This window comes from Homalodisca vitripennis, chromosome 4, assembly GCF_021130785.1.
Source record: "Homalodisca vitripennis isolate AUS2020 chromosome 4, UT_GWSS_2.1, whole genome shotgun sequence".
NCBI lineage: Eukaryota > Metazoa > Arthropoda > Insecta > Hemiptera > Cicadellidae > Homalodisca > Homalodisca vitripennis.
The window spans coordinates 111,105,553-111,132,933 of record NC_060210.1 but is presented as its reverse complement, the minus strand read 5'-3'; the positions used below and the strand labels follow the sequence as shown (position 1 = coordinate 111,132,933).

Genomic DNA, 27,381 nt, shown 5'->3' with positions numbered 1-27,381 from the left:
ATAGAGACTGAGGAGTTCCACAGATTTTCCTTTGTAGGTGATATGAATGACGATTTTATAACCTTTTTCAAAATTAATAAAATAGGATGATAAATAAGAAATGGGCTATTTTGCTGTTGAATATTTTTTTAAGAAGAAATGTATCCTACATTACTTTGAATATTTGGTTTCAACAATCAGTATTACTTATATTGGTGAGTTATACAGTTTTAAGGGTTTAAAACACTTTAAGTATATAAACAATAAATTAAAGTGGAAAATAAGTGGTGTTGCAGCTTTAATTTTATTTGTTTTATAACTAAACCGTTCATTTTCTAACAGCTATTTTTATATAATCGCTTTATATAATTCCTGCAACAATTATTGCAAATTTCATATTTAACGAATTAGCTCATTTTTGGCTTCAATATTTATTATACATTGTTGTGTTGTCTAAAAATAGATTGATTTTCATCTACTAAATTATGTCCATTGATGATTTTAAATAGGTATAAAACTTAATAGTATCCCTCAATTTTTTTTTATGTTTACAAATTATTCTCCACCTGTAAACGTTAACTTCCATTTTCCAACATATATATGTTTGTGTATGAAGATGACACATCAACAGTGATCAATTGTGTACCGTTAGGAAGATTATTATTAAGGTTATGGTATATTTGTTTATCTAAAAAGTCGTTCAAATTTTTTATGAATGATGGTAGAAGTCCTGTAACTGATGATCCGCATATGCGGAAATCCTTTATGTATTTGATGAAAGGGAAGATACTATTATACGTCCTGGTGGTGGCATAATTTTCCTTTGAAATTTTGGAAGAATATAAAAGACTGGTGTACTTGGATGTATTGTACTTGGATGTATTGGTATCATTAAATCTATAGAGGTTTCGACAGATTTCCATTTTTATTTATAGTGTTTTGTTTCATTTTTACTTACCTTAATTTAGTTTTTACTTCACACTTTTTAGTTAACCATTATAATAACCATTATGTACAAACCTAGTATCAATTAAACGTACATGAGTGTTAGAGAAACAATTTTTTGGAACTGTGGTATTTCGATAATTTATTTTATTTTAAGAAAACGGTCCTGTCTTTCTACAACTCTTCTATTAATATACTACCGCAAAAGGCTAAGTACTGAGAAAACCCCATAATCTTTTTCTCCAGATCTTTGTTTATAAGTCACTTAGAAACAGAAAAATTCTTACACACATTTTACATACATTGGAATTAAAACGATTAAAGAATTAAATTAGTATTTATTCATTACTCCTATATCCACAACAATAAATAATAGATACAATCACACATAGGATAATAACACGACACATGTTACAAAATAATATCGTAGTGTATTTCATTATGTACATACAATTAGTTGTTACGTTTAACCCTGGTTTATAAATGCTCTTTAAAAATATACAATACAAGGTTTTTGTGCTAACTTCCTCTACACTCGACTTTTGTACAAGAATGATTTTAATTAGTTTTTCATAACTAAAATGTAACAATACCTTTAGGATACTAAAGGACAAATTCTTTTTACAGTAAATACACATATATAAATTAGTATTATTGTAACTCAAATGTAAACGTCATAAGGTTAAATATTTGTCATTGCCAATTGCTTTTAATGAAATACTATAGTACAACATTTTTAACTAAAAATTACCCTTTTATTAATGCCCTCTCAAGGCTGTAAGGATAATAGGAATATATTATAATCCAGGAAAAGTATACAATGACAAAAAGGGTTTTTGAAACATTAAGTATACAGTGAGGTATGCATCGGGAATCCGCAGTATTAAACCGTTCCGTGACATATAAATGCAGTTTTAAAAGGAGAAATGCACAAAAATACTCGAAGTAACAACAGAAATACACGCTTCTGAGATAAATGAAACAATGTTATTTAATTGAAATAGATATATATTTTATTTAGTTTTCAATATTTACAATTTATTATCCGTTTCGAAAACATAATTTAATTTCGTATGGAGTATTTGTGATCCAAAAAATTATTCTAGATCCATCAAAAAATTGGTTTTATTGGACCTGTACTATTATATTTATAATAAAAACATATTACATATGTAATTTAGTTAAATAACGAATAAATTATACAAGTATTTAATAATGTTTACACAACAACACATCTTTGACAACAAAACTTAATATTTTGATCAAACTAAACTGTCAATTGTAACACTTCCCAAAATGTTTAAAGTCCAAATATTATTTCAAGAAACTTAAGTACTAAAAGGGACAGTGCAAATTTCCATTGTTATCCTTACGAGGAACATTGTCTTAGGACGTATATTAGCAGGACCGATGTATAATGAAAATATATAAAAACACCATCACACCGATATCTCTTGTATCTGAACACGTTTCTTCACAGTGCCTGTGCTGCTGCTGCATGTACGAGGGGGTGGCATAGGACCTGGGTGCCTGGGGGGTGGAGGTGGATCGGGGATGGTTGGACTTTTCTTGCTGTACGTGTCCAACGATATGGTGTCATCAGGATCCTCCTTAGCTTCTTTCCGCTGGCGCTGCCGATCTCGTTGGTAAAATATTCCTGTAAACAAGTGATAATACATCTAACTCTAAGAAGATACATTTTGATTGTTATGTTGTACAACCGGTTTGTGTTATTTACGTTTGTAATTTAGGGTGAGTTTAAGTAATACAGTGTCTAACGTCATAACGCTCTTGTGAAAAGTGAAAAATTGCCATTATTATACAAGTAATGAAAAGAATAAACACTGTAGCCTGTTTGTAGGATAAACTGAATTTTATTAGATTTTTTTCTTTAAGTAATATTAAAAATGTGCTAACCTTTTTCTATAACTTCTACTGGAGATGTGTTTTAAGAGAAATTAAAGTGAATGACTAGTTAATACAAGTAATTTTTATTAAATACGGTTTAGTATTAAGTTCAAACATAGTTTTTGTAACAATTCGCGAAGAATATAATGTCATCTAGTTTACCTGCAAATAGAAGCAAATTGAGCAAAACAAGGAGGCAGCCCACACCCACAGTGACACCGAGAGCTGCAGTGTAACTGGTGTAATGTCGAAGTGCTTCCTCCTCTTCTGTACTCGGCTGGGGCTCCGCTTCTGTGGCCGTGCTGTTGGGCTCACACTCCACCACAGGTGCAGTCACCGGAGTAGTCAGGGACACCGGATCTGGGATTCGCGTACTTGCCTCTGCCCGCACAGATCCTTATGTGTCCAAAAATGCATAACCGTCAATATTTGAGTAATAGATTTTATGATTATATCACGACAGTTATTAGTTGTCAGTAACTATTACAGATTTAGCTATATGGTAATAGATGTATATTTTCTAAGAAGTATAATTTAAAATCTTTTGGAAAAGATGTGTTACAATTTAAATAATTTATTTATAATTACTAAGTAATTATAATACAATTAATTGGTATCTTTTAATTGCGATAGTACAATACCACTGGTTAATAAAAGCATTCATAAATTGTACTCAATACTGCTTACCAATAGCAAAAAGTAAAGGTAATGAAAGTAATGTTTAACATAGTCATTTAGTTAATAATGCAATTAAAATTTTGAAATACCATGCAATACCGTACTTTATAAAATTAAGAAAATTTTATTAAAATAAAGAAATAAATAATTTATTTTTGGAGATACAATGATAATGTGTTAAGTGTTTTTCGATCACTCTGTACTTAAAATAAAAACATATAATTTTCTCTAAAGAAATGGTCAAGAAGTAATACTGAAATAGGAGCATAGGTCAGTATGCACATAATTTTAAAGCGCTTATCTAGCAGAGTTTAATGCCGCAAACCGCACTCAAAAAGATTGATCCAGTACAAAATGGCGGCTGTCCAAAGGCTTTATTTAAAAAAGATGTTTACTTACCAAAAATGTTTTCAGAGTAAATGTTCGAATTGTTCACCTCCGGTTATTTGACAGTTGGAAAGACGCACATAAAAACTATTAACAGAAATTTGCAGGGCAATTTGAGGAATCGTCTGACATTCTTGAAGTATTCTTTGTCTCAGTTCATTTACACTTTGAGGCTTCGTTTTTTAGACGTTGTCCTTAAGGCAACCCCAAACAAAAAAGTCTAATGGAGACAGATCTGGTGAACGCGCTGGCCATTCTACAGTCCCCCGCCTTCCGATCCACCGTTGCCAAAAAACAGTGTTTAAATAGGCTCTTACATCGATGCCGTAGTGTGGGGTTCCTACGTTCTGTTGAAACCAGATATTCTGGAAATGTTCTCCAAACATGTTTCGAAGTGCTGGTGTAATTTCATTTTCCAGCAAACGTTGGTATGATACTGCATTTAAATTTCCTTCAATAAAGAAAGGACCTACCAACTGGGTACCTATCATACCAAGCCAGACATTCACCTTTCGTGGATACTGCGTATGTGCCTCCAGCATCCAGTGAGGATTTTTGCTGGTCCAGTAACGGCAATCGTGCCTGTTTACGATTCCATTCAGCATAAATGAACACTCGTATGAAAACACAATATTGCTTACGTCAATTTCGTTGCGATCTATTTTGGCCATCATAGTTTTACAATATTCTATACGTCGATCGAAATCGTCTTCTTGGTTTAGTTCGTGCACCAAATGAACTTTATAAGGCTTAAAATTAGACCCTTCCAGAATTTTTTTTAACAGACGTAACAGAGATGTGATGAATTTGTGCTGCTGAGCGTAGGGAACTCTTGCGGGTTCTCAATAAATGACTGCAATACATCTAAAGAGTTGTCTTCGGTTGTCGCAGTAGCGGGCCTTCCTGACCTATGACGATCGGAAACACTTCCTGTTTCAATAAAGCGTTGAGCAGTTCTCCCTACAGGGAATTGGCTGCCTCTCGTGAAAGTAGTCATTAAATAAATGGGATGCTTCCTCGTGTGATCGTCTGTTGTTTCCCCAACCAACCATCATAAGAAGTGTTGTTATACGTTCACGTTCGTCAAGCGACATAGTGTAGTTGAAGAACTACAAGCAATACGACAAACTGTTTTGTACTAAAGCGCACTGATAGAAAGGTTGGACAGCACTACTAAAACAAGAAAACTAGAATAGCCTACTATGAATAGACTGGCTAATAGGAAAGTCCAAACTGCGACCCAAAGATAAGAGCTTTCTAATTGTTACTGTTATCAGGTTTTCCCCGTTATCAATATAATAGGACCAAATTTGTAACCCTTGAGAATAAACGTCATAATTCACTTCTGTACAACTGACAAGCATAATGTAGTATTTAGCTCCAGTATTTGTTTGGTTGCAGTTTTGCTTTACTGGGGTTATGGATACTAATAAAATGTAACCAAGTAAAACCTTTGAACAGCTGCCGTTTTGTACTGAATCAATCTTTTTGAGTGCGGTTTGCGGGATTAAACTCTGCTAGATAAGCCCTTTAAAATGATGTGCATATTGACCTATGCTCCTATTTAAGATTTCCTGTTGACTCCTTGCGGGACGTCCCCATTATATTACAGAAAACTAATAGTTCCTTCAAAAAGTAGACTTTTAGGTGTAGTGATGATGTACCACATCTTGTTGATTTATCTATTATCGTTCAGAAAATATTATACATGTGCAGGACTTTATGTACACCCTATATATATATATATATGTATGTATGTATATATATTCATACTAGTAAAACAAGCTCTTTATTAGGTAATTTTAGTAATTATTTAGAAAACTTACACCGTCTGTTCCAAATTTTATGTACACTGAAGTAACCTTGGGAGTAGTACGAGATACAGCAAAGATTAAATGTATTAGTTGTGCTCAATAACAAGGCTATTTAATTTTCAACAAGGCTATAAATTAATGTGGTTCAGTCATTATTGGTAGTGTCGTTCACTCGCTTCTCTCAAAACACATTTTTTGGTCAAAATCTTTAAACTGTCACAGTTCTCTTATTAGTACCTACATTGTAACGTTTTTTATATGAAATCTGCATGAAATTTATTTTTGCTTTTAAATATTCCATTGGAATTTTTTAAGTACTACTTTAGACGAATTTCTGTCAAAAGGATAGGACCAACTATGAAACGACTATCCAAATTCCAACGTCAATTTGTACATGATTTGGATCTGAGATCGGAAAAGTCCGATCGAAAAAGCTTCTGGCCATCATTGCGGGCACGAACTTCTAGCAAACATTTAAAACGTCACCAGCGATGGTAGCAAAATACAAGTTTAAATTCAGAAAGTTCATTAACATTTTACATTGTTATTGTTATTTACATTTGTATTTACCGAGCTTATATAGCCCGATAATAAATAGTAGATAGGACAGAGTAGTCTCTTTATTGCCAACATTGTACTAATGTAAAAAAGTTTTACAAATCTTTGGTCCCTTGATAATACCAAAGACTCAAATTTATTGTACGAATGAAATATTGTGAATAATTTGGAATTGTAATATTTTACCTACATAACCGAAAGCGCCTGAGATAAAGGCCAAGTTTAAAAGCAAACAATTTTTGTAACTGACTTTAAATTGGTTCTCACAAGCTATACTGTTTCAATGACTATAATATGAAGACTTTTAAATTTTGAAAATATAAATAATTAATAAGTGTTTAATGATTTGGGATATTAACTTTTATAGTTAGTTCTTGAAAGGGTATGTTTTCAACTAATTTTGAGATTGCATTTGGAATTTCATAAGATATTCAATAAAGTAACAAAATAAACCTGTCAAGACTGTTTCATTAGATATTTTAACAACTTGTACATTTAAAGCATAATAAATTTAACACATTTGTTTTAATTGATCTACATCAAGAGATCATTAAAATGAGGTATCACGAGCTTCACTTTTTACATAAAAGATTTTCCAATAACAAGAAAACCCCCAGAGTACCTAGCCGCTTTCAAACATCTTGGAGGTTAAACATATTTTTCTAAACCTTGCGCCAAAAAAGGGGAGGGTAGCTAGTTCATTTTAAAGGGAATTTCTATTTTCACTTGTTATGCCGCTACAATCAGTGACCCAAGTGGCCTGGTTTACCCATATACATTACTAGTTCAATTACTTTCTTGTTCAATTTAGAGTAATCTTGCTTTTTGTATTAGTGTTTGGCCAGAAAAGTATTTATTTAAAGGTTTTAAAACGTATATGGTACATTATTATTTTCAAAATTGTCTCAATGTTTTTATCACTAATTTCATTTAGGTTTTTATTTTTATCTCCTGTTGTAAGATCTAAATACTGGTTCATGGCAAGTGTTCTGGACAGTTCGTTGAGTTTTATGTTGAAATGCACCAATTTATTTAATATCCACATTGTCTTGGATTAAACTCTTTGAAGTTTGTTTATTACACTTTTATAATTAATTTTTTACTGCAGTAATTATCATTTCGTTGTTGATAAACAACCATATTTATAGTATACCAGCATAATAGTGATTCTCTCTCTCGTGAAAGTGATGGTGGCGCATGCTCACGTCCTGGTCCCCGGGCTGATGTAGTTGAGGTATCAGATTCAGCCATATAGCCATCTTGTGTCCGCGATAGTGACTCTTCATGCGCGACTTCACTCCTGGCAATGTATCATTCATTATTGTTACATTCAGTAACGCTTTTTGTAAATATCAGGGTATACTGTAGTAATAGGTATGCTTCATACTCATGCAACAAAAGTATGGTACAGTTGGGTAAATATTTGTTATACTATAATGTTATAAAACAATTAATAAAATTTACAATACTGTAAGCATAAAAAAAAATTTCTCTTTAGGAAACTAAATTTCAGACACTGCACTTGTAACTAATATTATTACTAAATATATATAAATAATCATATCGGTTATACAGGTATAACGCCATTAACTGGCTCTCAAATTTCAAAGTGGATATATTATTAAAACTCTCGGGGAGGCCTTTATACATTTTGCGTTTTGTATTCTCAGAATTATATTGGTGTTCTCACTCGATATGTTGTTGCAACAAGCGGGAGAGCAATAATAGATTGTAGTAACAACCAGTGACTGCACAAGCTGTTACTTCGTACTTCTGGCAGCAAGTATGAAAACAAAATTCATACAAACCTCTTAGACTACGTATCTGCGTATTTTTGGGCAGTGCTATTCCACAGACAAGTGGGAAGGTGAGAGGCGTATATATTGAAACCCATAAGACACAAGCAGATTCCTTGAAGAACTCCACGATGTTTTGCTAGTATAGTTGAATTTTCACGTCCAATATTTGCAACCTGCGACCTGTCATCTAAATAGGACGTCGCCCACCCAATATAATGAGTTCCAGGCCAATATAAATGCATTGTAGGAGTCAGCAATTTAGGATTAATAGATTCGACAGCCTGCGAATAGTGTAATAACACGAAATAGTTATCTTTTTCCATTTCTTTTTGATCCATTAGATCTCTAAATAAAATTATAAACACTACATTGCAACGTTTTATAATTAATAAACAAAAACTTATTCACGCAACCGTTTATAAGTTTACATTTTAGTTGTAATATTTAATAGCTTTTTAATAATAACATAAATATGTAGGCTACTTATATAAGATTGATGATACTTATATACTCACCAATACTTAAATACAGCTGACTGTTAGGCTCATATGGTTCCCATGTAAGGCCTCTGTGGTGGGGTTTTTCTTTGCTAGATGTGTGATGGTGGCGGGGCTCATTTGGATTTCTTAAACAAGAATGATTCAATAGCTTATATTTTTTAATAAATGATATATTCATATTAAGGTTGGTAAAATGATGAAATATATCAAAGTTATGACACGTATTTTAATATATGTTTAAATAGATGATTAAGTAGTATTCTTAGACATTACATTTAATACACTATATGAATATATAAACCAAATTATATACAAATAACACTACTATGGGTGTATTACATATTAGTGTTTTTTGTATATAATTCTGTACATAATTTATATATATATATATATGTGTGTGTGTGTGTGTGTGTGTGTGTGTGTGTGTGTGTGTGTGTGTGTGTGTGTGTGTGTGTGTGTGTGTGTGTGTTTACTATTCAGCACATTATGTATTCACTTCAAATGTTCACTAACGCCTTTATAGGTCAGATTAATTAACTGAGATTCAAAGGAATTGTACAAATAACGTTTTAAGCTTTTGTGTATTATTCTTTTTCGACATTTCAGAAACACATAATAATTATACCACGAAGTATGATATATTCTAGGAATTCCAAATATACTACAAACACACCACCAAGTGTATAAAGCTTATTTGAAAATGCTACTCATTATATCCTTCAAAGGCATTCCGAGCGTCAGCTATTCTTTGAAGTGATTTTGCACCAAAATACTAGGTTAGTGACGATCAGGGAGTTGATTAGAAAGCTGTAGGAAACGCTCAGTGTGCAACCGTAATGCTAGTAATTTTTAATTCTTGGGTCTTTCTCACTGTAAGTGTATCACTGGAATCACAGAAAAGGAGATTCATTCATTAATAACAATTTACTTATTTTTCAAGCCATTTTAATTAGCTCTCATTGTATATTGTGTAACAAAGTAAAAATGCATAATCATTTTTATATCATTCATTGCAAATACATTTCAGGAATATCAGTTAGATGATTTTGTTATCAAAAGCTTACAAGTATCAATAGTAACTTTAGGAACTTTCAACAAAAAGAGATTAGGGAGTCTTCGCTTCGTGGGAGTTTAAGTAACGGTATATATTGCTCTTTGATTGTTAAGTATCTAGAGTATATTTCTTACAGAATTGAAAATAATATGTATTCGATACGTCTCTATTAGAACTATATTATAAGAATTAGACTGGACAATTAGCAAATATATGTGAAAGTAAGCGATGTTTGCGTACTGGATTTGGTAGCAATCCTGACTCGATCATTTAGAAAGCAATAACTTTTATATATCAGAAAAAACCAATCCATGAAGTTAAAATCAGTTATGGTTTCTTCAACAAATCCCTTTAATTGTAGGATTTTGTACAGAAAAACAATACACGTAAGAATAATTTATTGGCAATATCTGTAATTCAATAGAACTCATCTCAAAAGTGTTTTCAATACTGAATATATTATTGTCTATTATTTCACTAATACATATGAAGTACAAATAGCAGAGAAACATAATGCTCATTTGGATAAATATGGGTGACTTTGAATGTATTTGATTCTTTACTAGGTCAGTTATAATCAACCAAAATTCAACCTATTTTTGAACCCGTTTAGTGGCCAAATCTATCAAAAGTGAATTCTACAAACCACAACAGACTTTTACGTTAAGGTGTTTCTGGGATGGCAGGAATTGACTCGTAGTTTTAGTTGAAATATAAATATATCGTTTTCAAAATTAATATAACATTTAAAAAACTGTTCATTGCACTATAAAATTACCAACGATATATACGGTTTAAAAAATATTTACCCAGTCTTTGCAAAATTGGTGAAAAAGTTAACGAGAGTCTCAGAGACCGCCATGTCTTGACGGCTGTAGTTGTGCGGGAAGTACGGATGTCCGCCTACAAGTGGCTGACCCAACACATAAGATAGATCCTCGCCTCTTACACTTCCTAGTCTCTGCAAAATCACGACAATATAATCAGATAAAAACATTTGATACAGTCATTTTTATCCACGATTTGCATAGTGAACACTTATTCATAAAGATTTAATAAACACTGCTCCATATGATGTACGCTAGCGGTTCCTGGCTCCTACCTCGTGGTAATCGGTGTCCTTTGGTTGGTAGTTAAAGTGGAAGAGATGCGTGCTGGCCCCTCTGCGAGAGTGCAGCAGTGCGACCTTGAGCAGGGGTGACACCGTGTGACCGTCACTCAGCGCCTCCAGGGTGGAGTCTCGCACGTTGATCGGGTGGACGATCGGCTTGTCCCAGTCCGTATACTCGTTTCGAACCGTGGAGAAAATCTCGTTCAAATGATACACGTAGGCGTTCCTCACATAGGTTCTTGTAAACAAAGGTTCACTATTAAAATTTAGTTGTTGATTAAAGAGGTTACTACTTAGATAGTAAAGAGGAAGCGTTCCTGTTTAATCTTGGCTAATGTGTAATAAATGTTGGGTTTCAGAAGTTTTTCGGAGTCCTTTTTAAACATTTTAAATATTTAAAATTTATTTATTTTTTTACCTTTTCAATGTTAGATATTTTAACCTTCTAGTAAATGTTATGTTCATATATTCTAATTTGTTGCAATTTTTACAAGTATACAATTTTCAATACATTTCAATTTTAATACATAATATCGTTAAAGTAAATTTAAATAGTAGTTTAAATCTTTGATAAACACTTTTGAAGAAGATTAAGAAGTATTTTGTCGAGATATTTTACTTGTATTTCAACAATAAATTTGTATTTTGGAATATAGCCAGATTATTTATTTTTTGTTTTAAATGATTTTATATTTTAAAAAAAGATCATGGACTATATACAAAATTATAGTGACTTTAAAATTGGTTAAATTTTCAGCCTTTGACGTAATATTTTAATAAACTTAAAATTATCGTATATCGTAATTCATTACGAACACGGTACATAAATGTGCTAATCCCCTTTGTATTATTTAGCTCTTAATTTGAATTTTATGAATTTTAAAGATTACCATATGGCTTAAAAGTGGTTCTTAATATATTTCATTGCTACTTAATAAGGTATTTAAACAAATTAAGTTTAATTAACCAATAAATCACATACAAGACTATTAACTGTTATAGTCAAGAACACTGAACGATCTTCTAGGAAAAATACGAGATGTCACAGCGACGTTATTTAAATATGGGGTGACAGTTAACCTGAATTATAAACCTAAACTAATAATGAATACAAAGCGATATATATTTAAAAATGCATTTAATGTCCACCCTTTAAAGTTATTATGAAGGACACGGTACATATACTTTTACGTTGTTATTGAAACCTTCCAAATTACATTTTGAAGCACTTAAATTAAAGAAAAACCGCTATTAAATGCATATTTTTGGAATTAATTGTATATGTGTTTTTTAACTTAGCGGTGCTTTAAAAATAGTTCTGTATTGGATTTAATTAACTTTCGTTTATCAATGTATTTACTTTTCATTTCGTAATTTTATAAACTCAGGTTAATTTTCATTAAAAAATATATTAAACTAAGGATATTTCAAAAGTAAAATCATAGTATATTTTATTATCAGTGTTATACAAAAATACACAAATCTTTTCTGCAAATAACTTTCCTTTCATTTTTATATTTCTATAAAATTTTACTCTTATATTTTATATAATTTATATAATTATAAACTTACCTTTAATCTTCTGATATATATTTTCACGGATATAAATTACTGTTATCCTTTCAACTTAAAATATAGCATTTTTAGTTATACTTTTAGCTTTAAAACGAAGAGTAAATGGTTATTAATACTTACGCGTGGTATTTCTTTACCTCAAAATTCTATTCCGCTGGTCTTCTTCGAAACCGTATTGAATATCTTCCTCATTCATATCTAGATAGCTCTCAGTGGTTGTGATGCCGAGCAGTAGTGGAGTCTTGACAAAGAGGTTACCGGTGTGTTCTATGACGTAGGAAGGTTCATTGACCAACCAAGGACCGTACCGTGGGAGGAACCTTGGGGGCGAGAAATCCACTCCGAGTAACTTTGATAGAGGAAGATCCTTGACACAGGACACCAAGTCGTGCTTGGTAGGACAGTTGAGGTAGGAAGCGACCTGAGCCCGTGTTGAGTCTGGGCTTGCAACTACCGCCCACGGGCTGAGCATGGAGCCTGATAGAAATGAGGCTCTGTGAAAAAGTCCTGCAAGAAATATCAGTCATACATAACTTGATAATTGTTAATAAAACTTAATTGGTATGGAATACTAGTTTAGAAAGGTCATAGAAGGTCTGAGGCTGCAAAAATAAAGTATATATTAGAAAACAATCGTTAATCATGAATATGAATGTAATTCAATAGCAACCACTTAAATATTCTGAGTATACATCGCAAATTTCATAGATAATAAATAATCTTTTAACATATTTTAGCCCTGTAATAATGTTTTTGGTGATTTAAATGTAATTAATTGAAGTGAAATCCTTTTAGAAATTAAGTATTGTAAACATACTGGATTCTTAAAATTTGTAAAATAAGTCAACCTAATATTACTACCAAATCAGTTGTTACTTTACCTTATAGTACAAATTATTCAATGAAGTAAATAATATTAAATGTGTTAAAAAACAAATATTAGTTTATGATCGAAGTTCTTCATTTCATTGAAAAAATGTTTAGTTGTACTTTATCAGGAGTTTTTAACAAAAACGTCAGATAGAGAAGTATCTAACATTCGTACACACATTTTTAACGCCGAAGACAGTCAAGTATTAAGGAAAGTTTAACGAATATTACAACGTTGTAGAACGTTTCTCAGTAGGGTCTACTAATGATGTGTCGTGATTGTATCGTGTATGTCAAAGGTGTTTTAAAGGACTAAAACAAGGTCTTACAACCAGCTTAGTCAGAACTTTGTTGATGAGCTTTATACTAATCGCCTTGTACAGTAATATTACAAAAGAAATTCTTTTAATTTTCCTTTTTTTTAAATTCAGTTTTGCTAAGGAATCGACTAGACATAATATTTAACATAGAAATGAACGTAGTAAGCCTTTTAGTTTTTGCTTGTTCACATCTGAATGCATGATTTTTCCAACAAAATTAATGAATGGTGATAAGATTAAATATATTTTAATATAGCTGACTTTTTTTAAGTTGGTCATGTATTGAGCAAACACTACCCTCAGTTTCCAAACCATATTTGAGAGGTTTGTATAACTGAATTCAAAATAATGTACCGTTGGACGATACCACATGGGGGTGGTACAATAACTTGGAAGATACATTTTGTTACTACGTGATCATGGTAAGTTTTATAAACTGAATAAATGTCAGGTCGGATATTCTAAATTTGTGTCAAGTTTTAGGCTTAAACCTCACACCTGTTATGTTTCCCGATGGGGTTTTTACATAAACATAAAATGTTACACGCCTTTTTTTATAACATGGACTGGCAAAGGATATTCTGAACATATAAAATGTATCATCTAAATACCTCGGCTAAGTGAATAAAACTAAAATATTGTTATCAATTTAGTTAAATCTGACAATTATTGTGTGTAAAGCCGGCCACCTTTTTTGCAAATCTTGTTTCTAAGGCATATAGGAAATACTTAAATTGATTTCTGCGTCACTGTAATACCGGGTACCAACTAAATTTTGAGCCCAAGAGTAAAATTTTCCAGGAAGTCTAATTTAATAAATTTTGATAACACAGAATTAATTTCTCAAAGACCTTAATCAACATGAATTTAAAATGTTTAAGTTGTAGGCTAACATTGATAGAGTTCAAAGTATATTATACATAATGAAAATACAATTTAAAGAAGAAAATAAAATGCAAAATAACTGATACCTTTTGAGTGATTATAGTTTAACATTGTATATATTTCTTCATCAAAAGAGAGTACTATATAGCCAATCTATGTTAAAAAGAGATAGTCTACTTCCTCCAGCCAACGTATAGTTATTGTTTGGATGGTTCTCCTCTAACAAAATAATAACTTTGTGATCAATATTTACACAAAACTGCTCTAAAGTACGAAAACGAATCTTCTCCAGGTAATTTTGTCCTATTTCTGTCCACACACCACAATAGCCCAGACATACCAGTAAATGTCGTTTAGAATTTTTTTTATTAATTAATTGGTGTTAGATAGCCAGCCAACTAGTTTGAAATACAAATAAACTTTACAACTTGAAATCAGTATTAAATACTTTTTTAATTTGGACAAGAAGGTGAAGAAACGTCTGTTCGATCTTAAGTCCTTCTCTCTGATTGTAAAACTTCTGATTTACTAAAAGAATCTTGGCGATAACTGAGGACTGACATATATTGACAATGAGTCATTTTTAGGTAGACCATGTGAAGAGATTCCGGGTACCACAGCTCAATAACATTATGTCATCATGGAAAAATGGGAAACTAGGTATATTGAAGTTTTTCGGATTGTCCAGATGTAAAAGATACATTGGTATCTTCTGTGCTATCTTCAGTCGGTGTCTTCAGTCTCAGTTCAACCGGCTGGTAAAAACAAGTGAACCTTCATATGCATGTAATAAATGTTACAGTAAAATAATGACTAGTTTTTATTTTTACTTGAAAAAATATATAAAAGATGTTTTTTTTATGTTGTTGACTTGCAGGCTATAGCACAATTTCACTTTGCTCGAGGTGCAGTAAATTCTATTGTTTGCGTAATATTGCTAAAAGGTGTTTGTAAATATTTAAAAAGATGTATTTAAAATTTGATGAATGAATATACTTCAGACTGTAATCATATAACATACCTAAAATCGGCAAATAGTTTTACTTATTTTTGTATAATATACTATGTATATTTATCGTGCATTATAGTTTAGAAAACTAACCATTCGCCGATTCGAAGGACATGAGGATGTTGACAAGGGCAGCGCCCGTGTCGTGGCCCACCAGGGTCACACGGCCAGGGTCACCGCCGAAGGAGGCGATGTTTATTTGGAGCCACTTCAGCGCCGCTTCTATATCGCGTAGAGCTAAGCAGCAATCGTTGGAGTGTGTGCTGGGATGTGTTTTTAAAAATCCTGTAAAAAGAAAAATATGAACTTGGTATATGTAGTTCTCTGTATGCTATTTGTAGTGTTTCCTGTATTTATTATATACAACCTAATTAAATTTAATGATTTTGTCAATGATATATTCAGTATGTTTGCAGCATCTTATAAATTATATATTTACAATTATATTTCCTTTTGATAATTTTATTTTTGTAATATCCGAGGTATACAAATTTTTATCTAATAGCAGATACTCGCGGCTTATCATGCATTTTTTTAATTGATGCCTGTAGCGTACCTTGTCAAAGAATTTAATTCAATATGATGGTTCCTTTTCATTACAACGTAGGCATACGGTCAGGTACATATTATTTTACTGTTAGGACTAACTCTTATATCAAGGTTTGCGCGTCTATACGCTTATGAGAATTTCTTGTCCAAACGAATTATATTTCCAATGCTATATATCAGTTAGCCTTGTTTTATCAAGTATATTTATATAGCTTGTAAAAACTTAATTTGGTTAAATAACGCCAATTATTTCCAGCTCTTGGTATCATCTACTCTCTACCTAATATATTTTTATTGGCATAATTGAGTTTACCTCGTTTTTCTAATAAAGAAAATACATGTACGTACTTATGTATTGACTGAGAAGTATATAACAGAAAAACGTTTACAATTCCGGGCTTATACATTTAATGTAAATATATTAAAATGGTACAGTCGAGTTGGTCCTATTGACTCGTTGCTTCGCCCGCAATCTTTATGCAAAATTCCGTATATTTGTTTGAATAGCTCCCTCGATTTAAGTTACACTTGAACTATTTTAGACCAATGTAGAGGAACTATAAAATAAAGTTCATAGTTCTCTTAGTCAAAGCACTTGTGATGTAATATGACAGGATGCTACGATGTTTTTAAAGTGAAATTAGTCACATGAGGTTCATCAGTTACCCATTTTACTGGATTCAGATTTTTAAGAGGGCCAGAAATTAATGAAAAGTGTGAGTAATTCTTAATTAAGACTTTGCACTTTTATTTAAAATTATTTATATTTCCAACGCAAAATTGGAGTCTATCATTTTGCCCGGGAAACAATACAAATAGACTTATATGCAATTTGGTCATGAGGTTGGATTTAAAACTGTATGTTAAACTATATGGATATAAATATTATTAATGAAAATAAAAATAATAAATCTAATTCAATAATGTGATAATATTATTATGCTTAGCTCTACGTGAAAAGTTATAAAATTTATTTTGGAAACCATCAAATCTTGTGTAAATAGATGACTGGTTACGTTATATATGCTAAGCTACAGCAAGCACACTTGTTATTGCTAATCGTTCCCTCGGAACAGGTGAGAGAGTAGAAAGTTTTAAAGTTAAGATTCTACAGCGCCGTCGGTGGGTGTTTTAAAGTGTTTATTCAGTTTCTCGTCACGTATACATTTAAAACTAGATAACTTTTGAGGAAATTTGTTGATAATATAGTAGTAATAACAATTGCATTTGTAACGACCTATCACATTCGGTTTAAAACTAATGTTGTGTGGTACTATGTTCATTTTGGTTAATTTTTATGAAGAAAATACTAGTAAACCGCCAAAGAGGGTTGATAAGTGATGCATTTACACAAAAATAATTAAATGCACTCACCACCCCAAACATGTATCGACCTATATAGACTCCAAGATTATACGTAATAATTTATTTGATTATTCCTATTGCAATTTACATGATAAGCTTAATAAACACTTATGTTAAATTATCTTACTCCATAATACTTCTTTATACTAATTATTTATTTCATTTATAATCACACTTTAGCGAGTGTTCTAAAAATGCAGATATTTCAGCTACTTCTGATGTATTTCGTGTACCGGCAGTTAGTTCAGTGCATAATACAAATTTTACTTTTCTAAAACAGTGGGATGTTCAAAACGAAAAAAAGATCTTTTAGGGGTTACAAACCTATTATTTAAGCTACTATGGGTAGATAGTTTGAGAAATATTCAGTAACTCGTTTGTTAAAACTTAGGCCATTTGTAATTAAATTTTCATAGTTCTATACGGAATGCTCAGAAATAAAAATATGCTTTTTCTAGTTGTTGCAACTTTTTTAAACTCTAAGGGATAGTTTTTATGCTTGAAACATTTATTTTTATATTTATAAAGTGTTTTATTTTGATCTTTTTACTTCATGAGGCATTCGTGATCAAGTTCTGAATATAGAAGAAATGTCGATGACGTGAGTGAGTGCTTCACCATATATATCCCGGCGGAGCAAGTACTTTTTGCGATTCAATGTTTATTGAAATTATATATATATATATATATATATATATATATATATATATATATATATATATGGCTTATTTAACTGGAACTGTCTTAAAGTTCATAAACTTCACGAGCACTGTTAACTACAGTAACCTACCGATAAGACTGAATTTTATTTACTCAGACAACAAGACATAAATAAGACCTTCACAGTAAGTAACAGAAACGTGTACATTAACACATATAGGTAGAACAGATTATGCCAGATAAGTGATACCTAGTAGACCCAGTCTGTAGTTGACGGTGACGACGATCACGTGGCCATGACTGGCCAACACGCTGCCGTCATAAACGTTGCCGGAGTTCCATTCGTAAGATTCGCCGTGCACAAATACCAGGATAGCGTAGGGAGCATCTACACCTCGATTTCCTGAAACAATTCAAGAGTTTTTAACATATAAAAAAAAAGCAGTCGTGGGACTGCCGATAGAAGTGAAAACGGAACTATTAAGTTGAGAGTAATTAACAATACGTTATAGTAGCAGAACATCTGTAATTGTAAATGTGACGCGTTTTTAATTTTCCAATTTTAAAATCCACGAAAAAATATTATCAAATAACTAGAAATCTATTTTACCACGCTAGTAAGATAAATCTTATACCGTAATAATACTCATTTCATGATGAAGAGGTTAAATATTAAAAACATAATTAAAATGAATAATGCTAAATTTTAAATACAAATATTCGTACAAATATTAAAAATATTTAAAAATATATTCGTTGTTTTCATTATTCATTTATCTGTATACAAATATGTTGTAATTGCTCAATATTAATAAGTTAGTTAAACATAGAATACAGTGAGTAAACACCGAGTGAACAACAGTGAGTTGAACACCGTTGTAAATAATACAGTTATTGCTACGGATAAAGTATATAATTGCAATAACAATTAAACCCACAATATTTTTAAAACTAATACATTAGTTAAATTAACTTGGTTCTTTCGTAAAGGTATTTTTATTGCACAATAAACTAATTTATTGAGTTAATACGGTATCAGTGAGCCAATGCGCCAACTACAGTTCCGGCAGAAACGTTCACTCATCACTTCATACGCTACTACAGGCTAAACTAAACTTCCAATAAAAAAATGATAAATTACAAAAAACATATTAATCTATTTTCACACAACTTTCTCGCTGACAAATTTTGTCTGACCAAAAAATAAAAAAAATCCTCGCTTACTACTTTTTTCTTGTCATTGTAAACGCTATGTAAAATGTAAACAATAATCAAAATTATTTCGAAATTTTTTTAATATTTAAAAATGTAACCAATAGATTGCCAATATTAAGAGCTTTAATTTGACGCATCTTACAGAATTGTACGACATTGGCTTCACTTTTAAATCGCGAGAGGAAGCCGTAAAGGTCACTGATTTTCGCAGTCTGTTTTCATACTCCGCCGGGACAGTTTTAACACAGCGAGACTGACTTTTTCATGCAGGTTAGTAGTCCGCGGCCAAGTCTACGGTTAAAAAACACAGCGAGACTGACTTTTTCATGCAGGTTAGTATCATTAGCATGTCGGTGACGCGAACCGAGGATTTTACCCTCTACCAAAACGCTCAACGCGCCTAAAGAAGTTTTCACTTCAAAAAGAATGTTGTATCCCATAAAGTTCATAAAACAAATACCATTCCATGTCTGAATACCATTCCTCTCAAACAGTTTAGTTTTACAGGAAATTGGTGCAGTATGTTTCATAATTTTGTTGATGATATAGTGAAATACTCCCCTCTCTACAGTTCGCGTTGGCTGGCTCCCTCAGTATAAATTTAACAATATCCACTCATTTGGAAACAGAAAGAATAACATTTAACCTTGTTAACTTATCTTAGTAAGTAGTTTTTTAAGACAGTAAAGTAAAACAGAAGAAAATTTATTCCATGAATAAAAAATATATATAGACTTATGTACCTTACTAATTAATGGGTCAAATACGATTTTCATGAACGGATTTATATATTTTGATCATACAGTACAAATATTTACAATATTGGTTTCTCCTTCGCAGTCAAACACATAAATATATAAACACACATTCAGCAGTGGAAGTCAGTATGATTTTCGTTATAGACTAGGAGCCGAGAGCCAAATGACCATGTATAAAGAAACACACTGGTTCGCAAACAGATACTTGCCTATAAACACACACTCAGTAATGGAAATCAGTATTATTTGTCTAATAGTCTAGGAGCCGAGAGCCAGATAGCACCGTATAAACAAACACGCTAGTTCGCAACGAAATACTTGAATATAAACACATACTCAGTAATGGAAGTCAGTATGATTTGTCTAATAGTCTAGGAGCCGAGAGCCAGATTGCACCGTATAAACAAACACGCTAGTTCGCAACGAAATACTTGAATATAAACACATACTCAGTAATGAAAGTCAGTATGATTTGTCTAATAGTCTAGGAGCCGAGAGCCAGATAGCACTATATAAACAAACACACTGGTTCGCAACCAAATAGACTAGTTGAGAGTAAACAGACAATAATGGAAGTCAATATGACTTTCCTTAAAGTGAATAAGCCGAGAGCGAGTTAGCACTATAAAAACATATACACTGAGTTTTCTTGTAACTGGTAAAGGAATTTTCAATCGTATTGAATCGATCATCGGCCACGCCAATTTTGAGTAGGTTACTCGGAAGTTTATCAATAAGCAATAACTTTTCTCAAACTATGCTTCTTCTAATTTGCTACAACCTGTCATATAACAGTCAGAAAACATGATAAAAGAAAAATAATACACCACTTAAAATTCTGTGAAAAGGTTAGCTGATGTTTTTACAACATTATTACGTTTTGTATGGTATGTTAACCTCAAATAAATTATCTGATACAAAAATATTATTAGATTTTTAACACCTAACATTATATTCATACACGTACCAAAAACAGCTTACTGACGAATAATAGTTTCTAAGAAATAATTTCTCTATTGATTTAGTGTGTTTATGAAAGCGAATATGACTGCCGAGTCCTAATGTTTACTACATTGTTCATGAAGGAATATTTTTATTGAAAGGTACTTACCCCTCTTTTAAGAAGTAACATCACAGTCGACAGTCATGGGTTTATCATTCAAGATTGTAAGTGAATCCACTTTTTCCTTACCTTGCTGCTTTGTAAGTTTTTAATAATAAATGAGTTTTTTCTTTATGTTTACTTGACAATAGTTAGGGAAGAATGACGTCAAAACTAGGTCATTGTTATTACAATATTGACTAAAGAAAGAATGCCGAGATTGTTGTGCCACATTTGCCTTATTACTCAGTAAATAGGCTAAAACGGGAAGCTGTAGCCGAGTAATCCGCAGATTACTTAGGAAGATTGACGTCACAATTAGTCCATCGTCATTACCATATTGTCTGAATGGTAATGGGCCCAAAGGAGTAGCTCGCGGCAAAGCTTAGATAGAGTTCTGCATCTCAGTGCTTAATTAATTCACTTGTAATTGAATAAAGGTACGCCTTAGGTGGATTATAGTATACCGCGATAGTTTACCAACAGTACTAAAACATACAATCTATAACATTCTTCCGAGTTAAAGTGTATTTAATTTATAAGTAATGAAGTTTTAACAAAGCAGTAAAGTATTATCAATTTGTGATAAAAAATTTGGAATAGAATAATGAAAGTTTTGTAACACATGTTTTTATTATATATATATATATATATATATATATATATATATATATATATATATAAATTACTTTTCATAGCAAAACTATTATCTTATTATACTGTTATCTAATTAAAACAGCGTTACGATATATTTGAGCAACGTATTTACAATTTTGTATTTATATAGAGAATAAAAATTTTGTATCCAACCTGAATCTATCAGATGTTTGGGGTAGATTATATTTAATAATTTAACTAAAACAATCCAGTAAACGTTTTGTAACGGTTTAATAGTATTTAGAAATACCAAACGTATCGTATACCACTGTAGGGGGCCAGATGCAATTTTTTTAGTTATACTTTATTATAAATAATTACTTAGTTTATAATTATAAATACAATAGATAGAATTAGTTATGTATAATATTACTTTTACAAATAATAAAGAAACTCACCTTGTTTATAACCCTTTTAAAAGGAAATGAATTAATTTCATAATATACGCCTTGTACCTTTTAATATTTTACACATTTTCACTACTATTAAAAGCTGGAACTTACATTTTTAAGCTAATTGCTCTTATTTTATAGCTGGTATGTTTGGCATTAGCTTGTATTAAGAAATGGGGTTTTAAATGTTGGAACTTAATGGTGGTTTCTTGGTAAAGACGTAAACCCTCAGTCTCAAAGTCTCTCAAACTTTAAAAAGATCAAGTTTTAAAAGTTTTAGACTGTCAATGCAGAAGTTAACGAAATGATTTTATTGCTGGAAAAGTATTGTAAACTGTGAACTACAAACTAAAATAGCGCTATAATTATTGCAACATTGAAATGCTTAATAAGAAGCGAATTTGCTCTTTAATCGTATCTGGTAGACAGTTATTCACAAATCATAAGTAAGGTAATAAAGACTAATTAAATACACCAATGTAAGTATTTGATTAATAAATGATCAACTACAACATTTATGAAATTTTCTATTTCAGACGCGTGTTTCAGTATTAAACCATCATCAGTGTGAACATTTACCTCTAACTAAATAAGAAACTAAATATACACATGTGGATCATTTAAACAGATGTTAAATTTATATGATACAGCTGTAATTTTTATTAGTATTCTGTATTTAATATATACATTTTTTTCAAAGATAGGATTTGCGTTATTTTTTGATTGCCATTTAATATGTTGTAAAAATCTTCGTTATGATTTAGATTAATATGTAATTCTTCTGTAGTGTTTAGTTTTTCTGAATGAAGACCTCCTACACTAAAAGGTCAACCAAATACTCGTATACCGGAGATTCCGATTAGACCAGTAGTAAACTATTTTAACGCTCTTACTTACAAAGTATGTAAATAACAAAATAAAAACAACATGCATTTTGGATACTATTACAGTATATCAAATGCTAGTTATCTGGCAATTAAATTCATTCAAATTCTATTAAACTCTTTCTTCATTTTTTTTATGTTAACAACATGTCTCAAACTTTCTAAAACAAGAAACAATTAAAATTCTAAAGGATAATCTAATAAAATAAAATAAATCTTAAAATGTATGAAATTGACTGATAAGATAAAATGTCTTTTAAAGTATAGTAAAAGTTAGATACCATATTTATATCGGCATAAGTGTACTGGCTTAGTACTGCATATTTGCTAAAATGTGCAATACTATTATATTTTACCAAAACTTTTATTTTACTTTTTCTATTCTCAAAAGCGGCTTTAGAAATGGTTGAAATAATAAGTGTTATGTCGGAGCCTACTATCAAACTTAATACATGTTTTAATGTAAAAATTAGAAAAATAACAAACATTTCATTTTAAACAATGCATGTGTAGTTTAGGCAATGAATGGCCTTATAAGGGGTCTAGAAGAAAACGTTAATGGGCGTAAAAATAAACTATAGGACGCTTTTAATGGTACCTGGAAGAATAACATACTAAATTTCTTCATCCGTTGGGGTGGCGGAAAAGATGAGGGCGGTTTAGAGATCATTTTTAGGTGTTCGCCTATATATTGGATGTCCCCAGTAGACCTTCAAATCGTTCATTTAACTTAAAGTCTTTGAAGTAATGATACTTTCGAATAACTTCAAATTAGTTTAAAAGAAGTACGTAATCATAATTTTTATTATATTTTGATTTTTCAAATATAAATTTTACTTGTTAATGCTTGTAACTAAATTAACCAATAGTATATGATGTTTGTCTACTAACGTGTGATAAACAGATTATAATAACATTGTAAAATATTTGTCCTACTACATAAAATATATGTAATTTATGAATGCACAAAAATTAATAATGTGTAATGCTTCAGATAATGTAATTTACATTTACATTACATCTGGCTATGAATAACCTATTTATTAATGTTAGCCTACGACCTGCTTTTACCCGTCTCTAAAAACATTAAAAATGTAAGATCCTAGTTATGGGTAGTTCCATGTTGTAATAACTCAAACATCTCCATGGGATATTTTTATTGTCTTACCACTGCCAGGAACGTAAATGTTGAGGTGTAAGCAATCCTCGCTCTGGTTGGCTAGCAGCGGGATGAGACGGCGTAGGTGTTGGTAGCGGTCCCGTGGCATGTGCTGTAGAGCGGCGGTCAAGTTGCTGATGTCGGGGTAGCGCTGCGGACAGACGGGCGGCAGGGAGTCCGCCAGTCGGGTGCCGGTCCAGGGGGGCGGAGCGGCGGGCGGCCGCAGTCTGCCGGGAGGAGCCGCGTACGGTACACCGAGGAATAACTCCACAGGCTCCAAGTGACGCGAGTTCAATTCGTGGATTATCTGTAAAATAAATTACATCAAGTATTCTAGTATGTTCTTTCAAAACAGTTAAACTGGATAACTGAGTTTCAGAGATTTACCACCGTTATTACAAACAGTTGATAACACACAACGTAAAGTACAATAATGATGTGAAATGTTCTAAGCCCCTTTGTCCTCTCAAACCTTCCATTGCTATTAACAAACTAAAATCATAAAGCATTTAGCCATAGCTCTATATGGTAACAAAACCCTTTTATATAGCTCATCATCTTCTGAGCCAGGGCAAATTAGATTGAAACCATCGATATGTTTGCCAGTGGCATGCAAATCCCAATGTTAACTGCATTGGCTTGGTTGGTTATAGATAAAGTATAGTCATTTGCAAAATTGAATAGGTCTAACATAATACAAAAAAGCTGTTTATCTGTTATCTGTAGTCTATAATTAGTCTATTAACAGTCGTATGTTTATAATTGAATAACGTGTACAACGCATTTATATCAATACGTGTCATTTATTTCTAGTTCGATTTCTGTAATTCCTGATTTCGATTACTGGGCATCATCACGAGAAATAATTTGTTATCTGCTATGATGCGTTTAATACATAGATTGTTAAATGCTAAACATAAATTAATCTACGACCTAATGACTACCCCATTTTGGTAGAGAGGCAACACATTTAATACATAAAAACATTCTCTGTTGGTCATATATCCATCTCCTCAAATCAAATTTCCTCCATCAAAAGTAAACCCCTCTATCTCTAATCGTAAGAAATATATTTAAAAGCGTGGGATTTTAATACAACCTTTACTTTTTCATATTATTTTATGAACCAGTGGTTATTAAAATTGAAAAATGTCAATGAGTGTCATATATTTATCAGACAGTTGCAATTGAAGATATATTTGACTACGTTCTATTTCAAAGGAGCGTTATGTGATATGTATTATTCTTGTAAATAAACAGTATTCATATAAATTATAAGTAACATTTGTTGTATGGGTCTCTTGCTATTATTGAGTAGTGTTATAGAACCTTATTAAAATGTAATATATAAGAAGATCATTGATTCATATAATACTCTACAACGGTTAGCAAATTAAATACGTTGCATCTGTTTCCAATCGATGTCGAATATTAAGATTTTCCTTCCTAAAGTGAAAGTAAGTAGATAAACTCAATTCAATTAATTCTTAAGGACAACCGGAATTGGACATAATGTATAACTATTTGCTATAGTATTATACTAAACACCTGACTTACTGATAATCACTATTCAGCTACATCATTATCGCTTTCAGTACAACCTAGTTTAATCGAGTATGCTAGCCCAACCTTTTTAGTAGGAAAAGAAGATGTTAAGGATAGACTTGTAGTAAATTATAAAAAATTAAAAGAAGAATAGAAAATGTAACTTACCCAAAATGGGACTTGCATAGTTTGTGTCAACATTCTCAATATTAAGTGATATATATTTATCGTAAAGTATATCTGAAATGTTACACATTTTAACTTTATTTTTAGTACCATTTGGAAACAATAAATTTAAAAAGCTACATTTTAGACTAGCTGTTGGTAGCGGTGTGCTGCTAGCTTATTTAGACTCGGTTTTAGGACAATTAGAAATTTAAGGGTATTCTAACGTACCTCGATGATACGAATATTAGTTCAATATAAGTAACAATATTTAACAATGTATTAGGCCAAAAGTTAAAAAAGATGTTGCCAAGTTTATTGGCACGACTGCATGTTTTTCAAAATGTGTACATTATTATGCGGAAATAGCCATCCGGCTGTAGAGTAGATTAATGGAGCGAGGACTAAAACACTTGCGTTGTAAATAATTCTTTAAAAAGTTCAATATCAAAATAAAATGTAACTGAGACTGGTAATTATGGGCGCGCTAATTTAACGTGCCATATGCATGGATAGAGGAACCTAAATCGCCGATTTGACTTGATAAACCATTAAAGGCGGTTATGGTGGGTTTTTAGGAAACTATAGTTGTTTAATTATGGCCATAGATAGCGTGATCTGAGATAATTGGAAGGCACTAGATACGCCTGGGCTGTGAAGATTGATTTGAAATGTATTATTTGATGTGGTTAACATAAAGTCTAGCGAGTAACACTGAATGTTATATGAAGAAGCGTGTTTGAGTGTAAATCATCAACGACAAACACTTTGACGACGCGATACGATGCTACGATTGAACAGCTAAACAACTTTGCTGTGTATTATGATACAAAGATGTATTTTTCTCTTATGTCCATTTAGTATGTTAAAACATATGTCAAAATTTGACTTTATACTTAATTAAGTCTTAGCAGCTTAGCTTCCATTTACTAATATTTAAGATGTCTCACGTACTACACACATCAAAAAAGCATCGCAAAATGAAGGCCAAACTAGAAGATTTTCAGTTATATTGCTATACAAGCATGGTCTTTACGTCGAATATTTGGATGAAAAAGTGAAAGTACTCATACATTAATCTCAGAGACATTTCGAAGAAAAAGTCACAGGACACTAGGTTATTTAAAAAAAAAGTTGGAGGATATACTCTTTAAAAAAGAAAGGCACATCATTATAAAACTTTCTTTGAGATTTCTGTTTAGGTTGTTTTTTGAGGATTATTAGCGCGTCCAGTTTGTTAAAACATATGTCAAAATTAGGCTTTATACTTAATTAAGTCTTAGCAGCTTAGCTTCCATTTACTAATATTTAAGATGTCTCACGTACTACACACATCAAAAAAGCATCGCAAAATAAAGGCCAAACTAGAAGATTTTCAGTTATATTGCTATACAAGCATGGTCTTTACGTCAATATTTGGATGAAAAAGTGAAAGCACTCATACATTAATCTCAGAGACAATTCAAAGAAAACGTCACAGGACACTGGGTTATTTTTAAAAAAAGTTGGAGGATATATTCTCTTTAAACAAGAAAGGC

The 27,381-nt window shown here is 31.6% G+C and overlaps 1 protein-coding gene across 1 annotated transcript in view; it reads right to left on the bottom strand.

Moving 5' to 3' along the window:
• Nucleotides 1–1,335: 1,335 nt before the first annotated feature.
• LOC124359952 (neuroligin-1-like) overlaps nt 1,336–27,381 on the bottom strand; it is a 186,039-nt gene continuing 159,993 nt past the window's right edge. Inside the window, exons 3-12 of the mRNA XM_046813146.1 lie at nt 24,143–24,440; nt 18,217–18,369; nt 15,486–15,677; nt 12,446–12,815; nt 10,725–10,971; nt 10,432–10,583; nt 8,584–8,693; nt 7,423–7,569; nt 2,995–3,228; nt 1,336–2,581 (exon numbers count right to left, since the gene is read on the bottom strand). Coding sequence (XP_046669102.1) covers nt 2,364–2,581; nt 2,995–3,228; nt 7,423–7,569; nt 8,584–8,693; nt 10,432–10,583; nt 10,725–10,971; nt 12,446–12,815; nt 15,486–15,677; nt 18,217–18,369; nt 24,143–24,440 — 2,121 coding nt within the window. The 3' untranslated portion in view covers nt 1,336–2,363. The remainder of the gene's footprint in view (nt 2,582–2,994; nt 3,229–7,422; nt 7,570–8,583; nt 8,694–10,431; nt 10,584–10,724; nt 10,972–12,445; nt 12,816–15,485; nt 15,678–18,216; nt 18,370–24,142; nt 24,441–27,381) is intronic.